General features: G+C 35.2%; 2 protein-coding genes across 29 annotated transcripts; both read left to right on the top strand.

Moving 5' to 3' along the window:
* Window positions 1–1,697: 1,697 nt before the first annotated feature.
* Window positions 1,698–7,034, top strand: LOC125222438 (uncharacterized). 10 transcript variants are annotated; one of them, XM_089065530.1, is made up of 6 exons: window positions 1,699–3,414; window positions 3,744–3,839; window positions 4,778–5,180; window positions 5,278–5,370; window positions 5,486–5,576; window positions 6,486–7,034. In XM_089065530.1, the coding sequence occupies exons 1-2, from the start codon at window positions 1,797–1,799 to the stop codon at window positions 3,764–3,766; spliced, it is 1,641 nt and encodes a 546-aa protein (XP_088921656.1). In that variant the 5' UTR covers window positions 1,699–1,796; the 3' UTR covers window positions 3,767–3,839; window positions 4,778–5,180; window positions 5,278–5,370; window positions 5,486–5,576; window positions 6,486–7,034. The 10 variants fall into 10 exon arrangements, with proteins under 10 accessions (XP_088921659.1, XP_088921656.1, XP_088921653.1 ...); XM_089065527.1 differs by having other exon boundaries at window positions 3,731–3,839; XM_089065529.1 differs by having other exon boundaries at window positions 3,804–3,839; window positions 6,486–7,033.
* Window positions 7,035–8,589: 1,555 nt separating this feature from the next.
* On the top strand, window positions 8,590–15,102 carry LOC125220320 (putative disease resistance protein RGA4). 19 transcript variants are annotated; one of them, XR_016135698.1, is made up of 7 exons: window positions 8,590–8,744; window positions 9,094–12,434; window positions 12,644–12,707; window positions 13,663–13,760; window positions 13,976–13,990; window positions 14,120–14,623; window positions 14,909–15,102. XR_016135698.1 is itself a non-coding variant. In XM_089065522.1 (2 exons), the coding sequence occupies exon 2, from the start codon at window positions 9,390–9,392 to the stop codon at window positions 12,420–12,422; it is 3,033 nt and encodes a 1,010-aa protein (XP_088921648.1). In that variant the 5' UTR covers window positions 8,590–8,744; window positions 9,094–9,389; the 3' UTR covers window positions 12,423–12,623. The 19 variants fall into 19 exon arrangements, 1 of the variants encoding a protein (XP_088921648.1); XR_016135700.1 differs by lacking the exon at window positions 13,663–13,760; XR_016135699.1 differs by lacking the exon at window positions 13,663–13,760 and having other exon boundaries at window positions 14,094–14,623.
* Window positions 15,103–15,253: the final 151 nt, after the last annotated feature.

Below are 15,253 nucleotides of genomic sequence, written 5' to 3'. Positions count from 1 at the left end.
AGGCCCAAACAATAGAACGAGCCCAAAGATTAACTCCAATACATTAAATTAACAGTGTGATTACAAGAATCACAACCATTCTTCCTCCAAAGATTACTGTGAACGACGAATGTATTGGAAAAAACACACGTGACTTGTTCCCCTTTTACTTTTTTTAACTTTATATCGCTTTGCTTTCTGGTTGAGAGAGAAATAAATCAAAAGTGGTGTGAATGACTGATAATTTGATGAGTCACAATCATAATGCAGGAGAGAGATGATTATTAGGTAGAGCAATGATAAACAACCAAATTTTGTAAAACCAAAACAACATTATATTAGTAATTTTGATGCGTTAATTAAATATTAAAATAATAGATATAGTTAGTTAACAAATTAAAACCAATTTATTAGTCTTTGGCCTCATTTTCAATTTTTTATTTTTATATTTGAATTATTTCTCTATTATTTTTAAAATTTGTATTAAAGTATGCATTAATTATATTTTATGGTTCAAAAAATTTAAAAAATTATAGACAAATACCATAATATTATGCAAATTCCCTATACTATATATATGTTTATACTTTTTAATTAAATGCATAAATAAATTACATTTTTATTCAAATAAACTAAATTTTGGTTGTACAAAATTTGATTGCATAGACTTATTGATTAGCATACCTTCCACAAGTTTCCACACATTCTTCATCTTAAAAGATAAGCTTGCAACCATTTTCTCTCTCTGCGAAACCATGGAAGGAGTGTCTTCAGCAGCCATTGAAGTTCTTGTCCAAAACATGATCAACCTTTTCAAGGATGAGTACTCTCTGCTTCGAGGTTTCGATGAAGATGCTCAACAGCTGCAGAGGACTTTGGGGTCAAATCGGCTAAACAGCCGTTGACCGTTAGTTTTACACAACACCATCCAAAATGGACTGATTGCCGCGCATTTTCAAATGTGTTAGGACCAAATAATTCAAAAGATAATATTCTGAACTAAAATCGTAAAATCGCCTTATATTAAGGAAAAAAAAAGGGACTTTAGTCATCGAACTAATTTAGGCACACATCAATCTAATCATACGAATGATATTGAAGTTAATAAAAGGTTATGATTCAAATATAATTTATTAAATGATATTGAAGTTAATAAAAGGTTATGATTCAAATATAATTTATTAAATTTAATATTTTAGCTGAATGTACACACTGATGTTCTGATTTTGATGTTATTAGTTTTTTTTTTTTGCAATAAAATACATACTGACTAAAGGATGCTGGGGAAGAATTATGAGTTTCAATTGTTGGACCAGGCCCATATGAGTTTCAGGCTTTATTGGGATATTGGGCCAAATTTGTAATGAGCTTACAATTTCTATTTAAATTTAATTTAAGGGATTTGTTTGTTTAGTTGTGTCCTGTGATACATTAATATGAAACCATATTTTCATCATTATAGTGAAGAAAAACTACTGAATTATGGTTGGAATAAAATTTAGTAGTAGTAATATTTAATAGTTAAATGTCCTAATTAGATTCTACAATTAAATAATACGTTTTGTGGCATATTAATATTTCTACTATGATTCATTTTTTTACTTCCACATTTTACCAAATAGTTAGATGTGCTAAAAAACACAACACTAACTAAAACATACTCTATTTTATACTGAATCATAGTTAATGTGTTTTTTTAAATAAAAATATCAATTACTCCACTATATTTATCATAAAATCCCCAAACAGAGAATTGAAATCCAGTTGATTTCAACCACCCAAATTAACCCACGAATTCCAGATCGATAATCAAAATCATGTCTTCGAAGTCAGCCTTGATCTTCCCAAGTTTTGTGTCAAATTGTTGGTTTAAACTCCTAAATTATCACTCTTTTCGCAATGCTAGTCACCAAATTCGATGCTTTTCCGCTTATCCCAGATTTGATTTCAGCGGTATCCGTGAGCCCAATGATGCCGTCGATCAATTCCAGAATATGTTGAGAACGCATCCGATGCCTTCTGTTATTGATTTCACCAAGTTACTGAGTGCCGTGGTCAAGATGAAGCAATACTCACTTGCACTTCACCTGTTCGACGAAATGCTTCAAAGGGGTGCTCCTGTAGATCACTACACCTTGAGTATTGCGATCGATTGCTTCTGCCGACTGAAAAGACCTGATTTTGGGTTTGCGATTTTAGGCAGTTTCTTCAAGCGTGGCTTCAAGCCTAATGTGGTCACTTTTACCACTCTCATCAAAGGGCTTGTGTTGGTCGGAAGGATCCCAGAGGCAGCAAAGCTGTGTTGGAGGTTGTCTGCGGAGCAACTGTGCAATCCCGATGAACGTACCTATGGTGCTTTGATTAATGGGTTATGCAAAGCTGGAGGTACTCTTGAGGCACTCGAATTGCTTAGTCGATTGGAAAAAGGAAGTTGCAAACCTGATGTTTTTGCTTATAGCATAGTTATTGATGGTTTGTGCAAAGATAGAAAGGTCGATGATGCTCTCCACCTCTTCTCCACCTTAGGTGAGAAGGGGATTTCACCCAATGTTGTGACATATAATTCAATAATTGAGGGGTTATGCAACCATAGTAGAGGAAAAGAGGCTGAAGACATGTTAAGGAAGATGATATCGCATAAAGTCTTCCCAAATGTGATTACTTGTAATATTTTTGTTGATGCTCTTTGCCGAGAGAGAAGGATGGAAGAGGCTGAGCGTATGTTGGTCACTATGAAGCAAATTGATGTTCAACCGAATATTGTTACATACAATGAATTGATAAATGGATATTGTTTGCTAGGAGAAATGGATAAAGCTAGATACATTTTCCAACTAGCGGTGAAATCCGGCATCAAGCCTGATGTTACAAGCTATAGTAGTTTGATGAACGGGTACTGTAAAATGGGACGAATTGATGATGTTTGTCGTCTTTTTACAATGATTCACGCCAATGGGTTAGAGCGCGATGTGATTTCTTATAACATAATGCTGGAGGCTTTATTTAATGATGGCCGATGTGAAGAGGGCTTGAAGTTGTTCAAAGAGATGGAAGCTCTACAAGTTTATCCTAATACAGCAACTTATGGAATCTTGTTACATGGTTTGTGCACTGCACATCGTATTGATGAAGCATTTTCCATGTTATATAACATGGAAAACAAAGGTTGCTTTCCTAATGTTGTGATATATACAATTCTTATTTCTGCCCTTTGCGAAGCAGGGCGGATAGGAGAAGCTAAGGATTTGATGGTGCAAATGGTGAAAAAGGGGTGTTTGCCCAACAGTTTGACTTACAATATTTTTGTTCAAGCGCTTCTCAAAAAGAACAAGATGGACGATGTGACTCTTCTCTTGAAAGAGATGATTGTAAGAGGGGAATGCACACTTGGCACCGCCACTATTTCGATGTTAAGTGAACCTTTGCGGAGGGAAGGTAAAGATAGTGTTCTATTTGATATGGTTATGCAACTACTATAAAAGAAGGTGTGGCGTAATCTAGTTTGAATGATATGTTGTCTTACAAGGGCAGATAGTAGTTTCGATTGTAAAAGTTCTTATTTGGTTATTAACCCTCTATTTTTAGGGATTGATTTTAAATGTTTGAATTGTATTTTGATGATTGGATTGTGGAGATTGATCAAGACTCAATACATAGATATTTGAAGAAATAATTACGACATATTTTCTCGTTCCAAAGCACTTAACTAATCGCAATCACAGTTAGCTCAATCATGAAGCATTCTTCGTAGTAAATTTTGACAGATTTCCAGAAAAGACGAGGCTGAAAACTAAAGCTGCAATCGATTGTGATGCCGCTTTCAGGGTTTGATCATTCGGAGAGAGGAGATGCATTATATGGTAACACTTCTTTCCTGATTATGATGCGATATTATGAGTCTAATGTAAAGATATTATTGGTGTATGGGTAAAATGACTTGTGGTACTGTAGTTGAGGTCAATCCAAATGTTAATATCATTAAACAGGGACCAAATTTCGTCTCTGACCATCTGTTTATTTTTGGTATGGGTGATAAATTAGGACATGTTGGCAGTTCTGTATTTGGAGGTATTACTAATATCCTGTTTTATGGCATGCTTTCATGAGATTAGCTCCCTATAAATTGTCTCTTTGATGGTCTCTTGTCATCCTTAGATATTATCATATAAGTTGCTGTTGTAATATAAGTTGCATATTGAAGTCCAGATTCTTAAATTTTTAATATTCTTCGTCCAACTTCTAACATTACTACGACCATGGTAGGCTGTGATGGATTTTGGGTATGTTTACTGGAGAATGCTTTGATCAGCTAGTAAGATATCTCACAATTTCCGTGGAGTAGATTCGTATGTAAACTGGCAAGTTATTTACCTTGTATAGGATATTAGGTTTAGGGTAATAGACTTACCTTAATTGTATTCTCCAAGGCCTATAAAGAGGCGTGTAAATTTGTATACTGAATAACAGAAAATGAGAGGAACGATTTCCCCTAAAACCTATTTTATCAACGGTTACAAAGATTTTTCTGTAAATTGTTTTCTTTGTGCTGTGCACCTTCTTTTTCTTCATTGTTTTCTTTCATGAAACTTTGCTAATATATGAGAATCATAAATGAGCCATACTAAAAACAGGAAAAGTAGCGTTGGCTGTGCTAAATCACCCATCCTCTTGTGCTTTCTTTCAAGGCAGGCTATGAAACTCGAATAATAGATTCCGATTCATCATCTATATATCTCTGTTTTCTGGTTGTAAAACAATATGTTTGCTCTGACAATTAGGTGTTTATCACTTTGATCAGATACTGCTTAATTGAAAATGTGTGGATCTTTATACGGGGCTTGCCATCCTGTGCGTTGCTATTACTATTCCAATTTCAACTGCCCAGAGAAGAAGACCATGAACATCCTAGTGTTGGATATTTCCCATAAATTGTACTACGTACACATCATTTTTTGAATCCTAGTCTTCTTTTTAATAAAATTCAGTATTGTTGTGTGATGATTGAAATTGGAAGGAACAACACAGGGTAGGAAATGAGGGGAATGCTATAGAACTATACTTATTCACAATATGCAAAGTCTTCTAATACTATAAAAGAAGGGGAATAAGGAACTCTTGCTTGTGCCTTGCGTCCCCCAACCCTCTCTCACTCTCCATAAGTACTCCGATGACTGTGATGCCGCCATCAACAAACTCATCAAGTACGAGTAGATTTTCCTCTGTTAATTTTTCATTTCGTTTGTAATTATAGGAATTTTTGCTCTCTTTTTGATACGTGTGGTTTTTGGTGAATTGCAGCGTTGAGTACAATGTTTCGTATGTGTATTACGCAATGTTCGGCTAATTTGACAGAGACAGACAGTGTTGGTCTCAAAGGACTGGCTACGTAAGGTGCTAAGGCTTTGTTTTGGTTTAAAAACAATTTCGCGCAGTTATTAGGAATTGGTGGAATACCAGGTGTTTGATAATCTTAATTGTAATCTTAACTATGAAGTAATCTTCGCAGTAAATTTTGAACAATTTCCAGAACAGACGAGGCGGAAAAGTGAAGCTGCTTTCAGAGATTGATCATGCGGAGAAAGGAGATGCATTGTATGGTAATGCTTCTTTCCTGATTATGATGTGATATTTTGAGTCTAATGTGCTGTTTATTTTTGGTGTGAGTGATAAATTAGAAAATGTTGGCAGCCTCTGTATTTGGAGGTATTCACATACTAATATCCTGTTTTATGGCATGCTTTCGAGAGATTACCTCACTATAACATGCACCATGCGTGCCTTACAGTTAAGCTCAAGTTGTGTTGAGAAGCATAAGCTGTCTCTAATCTCTATAAATGGTCTCCTTAGTTTCTCATCATGGTCTTTTTATATAATGTATTGTTATCATATAAGTTGCATGTTGAAGTTCAGGTTCCTAAATTTGTAATTTTCCTCTTTCAACTTCTAGGATTACTACAATCATGGTTGGCTGTGATGGATTTTTTGGGTATGATTACGGGAGAATGCTTTGTTCAACAAGTAAATTAACACAATTTCCGTGGAGTAGATTTCTATGTAAACTGGCAAGTTATGGGATGTGAGTGTAAATTTTCTTTGATTTCAGTTGACATGAGTAAAATAGCTTTTATCGTAGGAACTCGTTATTTCAATCAAAGGTTTTGAGGGTGGAAGTTGTTGAAATAGAAAAATAAAATGTAATTAGTTAGCTATTAATTAGTTAGTTTAGCATTTTATTAGACCTTTTATTAGTTAGTTCTAGCCTATATATAAGGCATTTCATTGTAATTTGTAGTTAACTTTTGTCAAAATGTAGTCATTAATGAATATCTCCTTTTCTCTCATTTTCTCTCCTTTAGTCGACGTTTTCTTCCTCACAGTTTGTTCTTCCTCCTTCAATGGAGATTTCTTCATTCCAATTCAAATCTTCATTTTCAACAGAAGTAATGCTTGTATATCATTATGTATAACAACTTCGTTATAACTTATGCTTTGTCTTCAAATAACAGGTAGCCTCGAAACTGACCGACTTTGTTGAGAGCACGTATTTGGGGGAGCAGGTATTGGATTTTCCGACCAAATCTTGGTTTTATAGCAAAGATGCTTTCAAGTAGTAGTATTTTGCACAGTTGAAGACAAAGCATAAGTTATAACGAAGTTGAGGAGAGTACAATGCACAGTTGAGGAGAGTGGGTAAAGGCCACAGTAAGGATCATTTAGAACAAAAACTCCACTTTCAGTGTAAGTTTCTGATTCATCATCTATACATATATTTCTGTTTTTTGGTCATGATAACGATATGTTTAATTGGACAGTTAGGTGTTTGGCATTATGTTTAATCAAATTTGTGTTGTGAATTAAAACGCTTTTATAATGAACTAAACTCGTAGTCTTTAGTTATGCAAATTAGTAAAATCAAAATGAGATCAATAAACTTGCACAAATTTTTTTTTTTAAAAAAGGCCCAAACTTATTCGAGGCCCAAGCTAAAGTGAAAAAGGCCCAAAAAGTTGTAGGATAAGGTGAAGCCTGCAGCATGGATGCATGAATTTAAGAAATTTGTGAATAAAACAATTTGAGGTATGTGCATATTATACTCCCTCCTTCCCGCTTTAGCAGTCCCATTGACTTTTCTGCCATCTTTTTGTAAAAAATAATAAAAAATAGTTAAAAAGTGGAGAAATGGTAAAGTAAGAGAGACAATAATGTAGATAAGAATATTCTCTATATTATATTCTCTCTTAATTTAACATTTCTCCTCTTTAACTATTTTTTATCATTTATACAAAAAGAGGGTAAAAAAGTCAATGAGACTGCTAAAGCGGGACGAATTTGGCCGTCTCGGACAGACCTAAGAAGCTAAAATAATAACTAATTTACATGTCATACTTTTTTTTTTAACCACAAGTCATTAATTTTTAATTAGCCACTAGCTTTAGCTTTTCAGTAAATGGAGCTCTGATTCAATCGTTTTTTGTTTTTTAATAGAATATATCTATGTGGCCTATGAACAACTATAAACTGGTTTAATAGATGAAAACACGGTTAATTTACTTATATTTGTTTAATAGATGAAAACACTGGTTAATATATTAATTCTGGTCCAATAGCAACTAAATACTCTCATATATTCTTCTTGTTTTTTTACCAAGATGCTTTCACGTTGTAGTTTGCTCCATGGGCTATAACTAATACTCTCATATATTCTTCTTTGCAGGTAAAATGACAATTTTTTGGATGACAAGGAATTTTATATAGTTTTATTTGTTAAAAGAAGAGGGAACAAAATGAAATAAAGTAAATATAGTAAGAAATAAATCACCTTGTTTGGTACACACAAAAATAATATGGGTATCTTCATTAGGACATGAAGTACATAAAACTCGGTTTTAATTTACAAAAACTCCAACATCACTTTTTAATTATGTAATTTTCAATTGTTTTCATAAATCATTAATTTATAAGTCTTAATTAACAATCATGATTTGTATCGTGGATGGTGGATTATTATGTAGTACTAGTTGGAAAAGAGGATCTTGCACATCAAATTCTCCTATATTTCTTCAATTAAAAAAGGGATATTGGCATCTAATATCACAAAACTTTTAAAAAGTTGAATTTTTCCCACGAACTTTAAAATTGGCAAATAATATCACGAACTTTATCCCATGTTTGTTTTTTCCCGCGAATGAAAAAATTCCCACAAATAATATTATGATACCGATTTTTTTTCGTAATTTTTCGACAACAATTTTGAAAGTTTCAAGTTTTTCAATTTTTGAAGATAGTTTTTCTTGAAGCACAACCTCCAAAATTGTTCTTCAATCTATTAAAATAACATGAATTTTTTCATTCGTGGGAAAAAACAAACACATGATAAAGTTCGTGATATTATTTGCCAATTTTAAAGTTCGTAGAAAAAACCCAACTTTTTAAAAGTTTTGTGATATTAGATGCCAATATCCCAAATTATTTAAAAAATGCAAGTTATCATACAATTGGACAATTATTTTTCTAAAAAAATGACCACTACTAGTAGTTGGCAGAACTGTGGGCTGTCATCGAACAAGATTCTTCAACTTATAAACTAAATAAAGACTGGTCAACAATATAATTTTAAATTAGCCACTAGCTTTAGCTTTTCAATAATTGATGCCCTGCTGAGATAATCCAGTTTTGCTACCTCAAATTCAACTTCTCAATATTTGAAATTGATCAGAGAGATTGAGAGAGCAATTTCATTACTAAACGATTGAATCCTGCAGCAAGTAAGTAGTATTTCATTTTCCATTTCCGTTGATGGATTGCCCTATCTTATATATGTGTTGTGTATATAGATTTCATATCATCCCAAAATGCTTATGATTATTGCTTATCAAGAATTGCGCCAAGCTCACAAATTAATAAACAGATAATTTAAGAAAAATGAAATTTAAAGAATTTGAGTATAAATCCATACAACCGTTAGATTTTAACAAGCATGAATCCTTAGTTGTTTATATGTGAGCCCAAATATGATTGTGAAGCCAAAATTGGTGTCATAATGCAGAAGAGACTAGAAAGCAGTGTTTGTATGTCATCCACAAGTTTACAAGCATTCTTACAATCATTTTATAGATCTCACTTTGTAAAGCCATGGAAGGAGTGTCTTCAGCAGCCATCGAAGTTCTTATCCAAAACCTGATCAACGTTTTTAAGGATGAGTACTCTCTACTTCGAGGTCTCGATGAAGATGCCCAGCAGCTGCAGAGGACTCTGGGGATGATTCAAGCCTACTTGAATGACGCTGAGAAGAAATCATCACCCAAGATGCTGTCAAGATCTGGCTGAGGGAGCTTGAAGCTGTGGCTTTCGATGCCGACAATGTCTTGGATGAACTCAGCTATCATCTTCTCCACAAAAAAGCACACAAGATGAAATCATCCAAGGATAAGGTACTCTCATGCTTCTCATCCTTTAATGGTATTTCACATCGGCGTAATATGGCTCACACAATCAAACAAATCAATGCTACTTTTGAGTGTATGAACAAAAGGGCAACAGATCTTGGCCTTCAAAGCATGGTTGTGAATGCACCTGCTATTGCTCATACTTCCATCGAGACAGATTCGTTCAGTCTTGATCCAATCTTTATTGGAAGAGATGATGATGTTCCTAAACTAGTTGACATGCTCACTCAGACCCAACCAGTGGAAGAGAAACGGGTGTTCTCCATTGTTGCTCTAGTGGGAATGGGGGGTATGGGGAAAACTACGTTGACTAGAAAAATCTTTAATTATGAAAGGGTAAAGGCTCGATTCGGATCACGAATTTGGGTTCATGTTTCTCAGACTTTTGATGCAATTAGTCTTTTCAACAAAATACTCTACAAGGTGACTAACAAGGCTAGTGATGGAGTTGAGAGCAGAGATAATATCCTAGAAAAGCTTCAAGAAGCTCTAAAGGGTAAAACTTATCTCCTTGTTCTTGATGATGTATGGAATGATGATGTTTCAAAATGGGAAGGCTTTATAAACTCCATATTGGGAGTTACTTCCACTAACGGAAATGGCATTATCATCACCACCAGGAGTGAAAAAGTTGCTTCTATTGTTAACCCATTTCATATTCATCATTTGAATGGCTTAACAGATGAAGATTGTTGGTCCATAATCAAGGCCAAAACCTTTCATAAAAATGGTGAAGTTCCATCAGGATTTGAGATGATTGGAAGAAAGATTGCAAAAAGATGTCAAGGTTTGCCGTTAGCTGCCAATATAGTCGGGGGAGTGCTTCGTGGTAAGTCCGAAGAAGAGTGGCGCTCCATCAATAAAAATTGGCTTTCAGATGCTGAAGGAGGTGAAAATATCTCAAATATATTGAAATTGAGCTTTGATCACCTGTCCTCACCGTCGCTCAAGAAGTGCTTCACGTTTTGTTCGGTTTTCCCCAAAGGTTTGGAAATCTATAAGGAAGAGTTGATTGAACTATGGATGGCAGAAGGGTTTGTTCAACCTACCCGAAGAGATGACATGGAGTCTATGGGTAACATGTTTTTTAATGTGCTTCTACAAAACTCTTTGTTGCAAGTTTTACTGAGAGATGATTATGGAGATGTTAGGACATGTGTGATGCATGATCTTGTGCATGATCTTGCATCTTCAGTCTCATCCAATATTGCAGATGACAGTACCATAGTTCGGTACATGTTTCTCAAAGAAGAATCCATTTCTATTCCAAAAAAAGTTGCCAGACATTTGCGTACATTATTCTTGGAAGGTGGAACTTCTGGTACTATATTCTCAAACTTTGAATGTCTGCATAATCTGACTCTTTCTGGTGATTATAAAGAGTTTCCCTATTCAATTAGCGAGTTGGTGCATTTGAGAAATCTGAATATTTATGATACAACAATTGTAAACTTGCCGAAATGGATTGGTGAACTCCACCACTTGCAAACATTAAGAGCATGCTTGGTGTTTGAGAATCTGCCAACTACGTTGAAGTATATGTTTAACTTAAGACATCTTTATATCAGTTATAATACAAAGTTGCCGGCAGAGATTGGGAGATTAACTAGACTCCAAACACTGCCTTACTTCACAGTAGGCAAAGAGAAGGGCTTCCATATTGAAGAGCTCGGATGTTTGAAGAATCTCAAGGGATCACTACTGATTAGTAATCTGCAAAATGTGCGTGATAAGGAAGAGGCTCTGAAAGCAGATATATTTCAGAAACCAAACTTATTTGATTTGGCGTTTACATGGAGTGATGGTAGAAAAGATGAAACAAATGATGAGAGTGTATTGGAAGGCCTCCAACCTCATTCAAATCTGAAAAAGTTGATGATTTCAGGATTCAAAGGCAAAAGGTTTCCAACATGGACTGAGAAGATGGCAATACGTGATGGGCCTCAAGGATCTTGGGTACCACTTGATAACTTGATTGAAATAAAACTCTTTGGGTGTTCGGAAATTGTGGAAATCCCAACGCTGGAGCACTTGCCTAATCTTAAGTCTCTTTCTTTGAATGGATTGAAGAAGGTGAGGCTCATAAATGCTTCGTTCAATCATTTAACATCACTCGAAATAGAAGAGTTAGATCGATTGGATTGTCTGCCAGAATGGATATTCTATAAAAATCAGGATCTCCAATATTTGAATATATCAAATTGTCTTGTGTTGAGAGAATTACCAGATGGCTTGGACACCCTCAATTCTCTGATGGCGTTGGATATTCGGGATTGTGAAAATCTGATGTCGATTGGGAATCCAAGTGGCGGAGCAAGACAATCACAGGGGATCCTCTGTTGGCTGAGTATTGCAGAGTGCGGAGAGCTGATGGAATTTCCATGTCAAATGCTAGAGTCGTGGGCCCCTACAGTTGAGCTTCTTCGATTGGAGGGATTAAGGAGGCTAAAGAATCTACCAATGCTAATTGACTGCCTCGCTAAATCATCTCTTCGCCTCGAAGAATTGACAATCAAAGGTGTTCCTAAATTGATGGCTGCTAGTATTGGTAGTGGTAGTGTTGAGAGTTGGGATCTTAGCAGCTTGAAATGTTTAAGCATAGATGTGAGTGTGGAATGGTCAAGAGAGGATAGTGTTGGCATTGCAGAGACTGTGGAATGGATGCTGCGAGGATGCTGCAACTCACTTGATTACTTATATTTGAGTGGTTGCCCCAATCATTGGGAGTGGTTGCCCCAATCAATTCAAAATCTCACTGTTCTTGTTGAGTTAAAGTTGGAGAATATAGGAGTAGAAGAATTGCCCCAATGGTTGGGGAACCTCTCATCTCTAAAAAAGTTATATCTACTTAGTTGCAACAAGTTGAAGCGTCTTCCCTCTGTGGATGCATTGAAGCACCTCACCAAATTAGAAGAGCTATATATTAAAGATTGCCCGGAACTACAGATTGATTCAGAGTGGCGCGACCACCATGGCCATCTGAAAATCAATGTTTGAATTTTGTTGCTAGTAAGTAGTACTATCAGTTTTTCATACATGTTTAGGAAAAGAATATACCCAAGCAATGGATCTCTCTCTATTTTTTATATATAGCCGGCGATTTTACATTTATTTCCAAAACTACTAAATTTGGATATTTTAGTATAAAACTATCCAATCATGAATCATGGACAAATCAATTGAGAAATATTGATAATATATGATTTTTGTTGTTATAGGTATAGTTTATGTGAACTCAGGAGTAAGACAGATGGGGTCGTCATTGTCATCTGTATCATTGAGGTCTGAAATCTTCTACTAAATACTAATGTTACCCAGCTCTGCTGGTTTGTGTTGTGCACCTTTTTCTTCACTGTTTTCTTTCATAAAACTTTGATAATATTGAGTATTTATTTTACTTTGATTTGTGGATCCATTGGAATACTTACTGTCAAATTAATATGCAATTGTAGTACTTTAAATTCCTGTCGGAATCAAACACATGACTACATTGGAGGAGTAATATTGCATGATGAATTTAATCATTTTATTTGCAAGCAATTGTGATAAAGAGACATCAACATAGTTTTCTTGATTTATTTTAGCACATAGAGGAGATAGGGATGAAGGTTGATTATGATTGAAGGAACAACAAATAGTGTTGGAAATGAGGAGAATGCTATAGAACTATTCTTCATCTCTATTATGACTATCTCACTCACACTGAATTGAAGCGTCTGCCCTCTGTGGATGCATTGAAACACCTCACTAAATTACGTACGTTAGATATTATTGATTGCCCTATGAGTTGTAAAATTTTTAAGATAGAACCAATCTTAGATGACTCAATTTAGAAATATTGATATAATATGATTTTGGTTGTTATAGGTACAGTTTGCGTAAATTTCACGGTTACAAAGATGTTTCTATAAATTTGTTTCTTTGTGCTGTGCACCTTTTTCTTCATTGCTAATATATGAGAATCATAGAGAATTATAAATGAGCCATACTAAATCTACATGATGTAACTCATCCTCCTGTGTTTTCTTTCACTTGTATCCCTAATGAAGACAGGTCTTACATTTATGACTATGAAAATCGAATAATAGATTCCGATTCATCATCTATATATCTCTGTTTTCGGGTTGTGATAGCGATATGTCTGCTCGGACAATTAGGCGTTTAGCACTTTGATCAGATGCTGCTTAGTTGAAAATCAGTGGATCTTTAAACGGGGTTTGCCATCCTGTGCGTGCAGCCTATCATCCTCGTCTTTGCGATCACTATTCCAATTTCAACAGCCCAGAGAAGAAGACCATGAGTATCCTAGTGTTGGATATTCCCCATAAATTTTAAGTATGCATCATTTTTTGAATCTTAGTCTTCTTTTTAATAAAATTCAAGTTTTGTTGTGTGAGGATTGAAGAAACAACACATGGTAGGAAATGAGGGGAAAGCTATAGAACTATATATATCAGAATATGCAAAGTCTTACCTATATACTTACCTCTGCAGCCCTATTTATAAACTTACCAAGAAACTAACATCCTGTTATTGGCATCCCCTAACAGCAATCATATGCACCGGTATGTATCTCCACCCTCCATCCACTCTGCTTCGTCTTTCAGCATCTCGTTTCTGTGGGAAAACAGTATGCAGCAGCAACTACTCCACTTGACAGACTTGCAGTTGGTCCTTCACTTTCTTGGTTTCAGGGCTTCATCGTGTTTCCCTCTGCCATGGAAGAAACAAGATCCTCGCGCGATTGAGATCTCCTGCTCTGGAGACGCGTTTGGCTTCTGCTCTGGAGATGTCGTATTTCATCTGCCGTGTCCGCCAACTGTGATTCATTTCTTCAAATATCTAAGTAGTGTCTTTGATCAAAAAATACAATTCAAACATTTAAACTCAATATCTAAATATAGAAGTTTAACACTCAAATAAGAACTTTTACACTCTTTCAATAATAATTAGTACCATATACCACAACATATCATCCAAACTAGATTAGCCTACACCTTCTTTGGTAAAAGTTTCGTAACCAAATCAAATAGAACACCATCATTGTCTTTTTTCTTAGTGTGGCTTAACCATGAAGTAATCTTCGTAGTAAATTTTGAACAATTTCCAGAACAGACGAGGCGGATAAGTGAAGCCTCAGTCGATTGTGATGCTGCTTTCACAGTTTGATCATACGGAGCAAGGAGATGCACTATTTGGTAATGCTTCTTTCCCGATTATGATGCTATATTTTGAGTCTAATGTGCTGTTTATTTTTGGTGTGAGTGATAAATTAGAAAATGTTGGCAGCCTCTGTATTTGGAGGTATTCACATACTAATATCCTGTTTTATGGCATGCTTTCGAGAGATTACCTCACTATAACATGCACCATGCGTGCCTTACAGTTAAGCTCAAGTTGTGTTGAGAAGCATTAGCTGTCTCTGTGAATGGTCTCCTTAGTTCAGGTTCCTAAATTTGTAAATTTCTTCTTTCAACTTCTAGGATTACTACAATCATGGTTGGCTGTGATGGATATTTTGGGTATGATTACGACGGGAGAATGCTTTGTTCAACAAGTAAAGTAACACAGTTTCCGTGGAGTAGATTTCTATGTAAACTGGCTAATTTTTCTTTGTTTTACCTGTTGGACCGGGTCTGCTTCGGTTGAAATGTATAAATAGCTTTTATCTTATGAACTCGTGATTTTAATCAAAGTTTAATCACAATTTTCATATAAAACATCCAATCTTTGATAAATCAATTGAGAAATATTGATAATATTTGAACTAAGAACCTCAATAAGACAGATGCAGTCGGCGTCTTTGTCATCGCTGTCCAAGTTGCCAA

The sequence above is a fragment of the Salvia hispanica genome, chromosome 2 (genome assembly GCF_029641045.1).
Source record: "Salvia hispanica isolate PSC_SH4W2 chromosome 2, Shi_PSC_v1, whole genome shotgun sequence".
Taxonomy (NCBI): domain Eukaryota; kingdom Viridiplantae; phylum Streptophyta; class Magnoliopsida; order Lamiales; family Lamiaceae; genus Salvia; species Salvia hispanica.
This window is presented reverse-complemented; position numbering and strand designations above follow the sequence as displayed.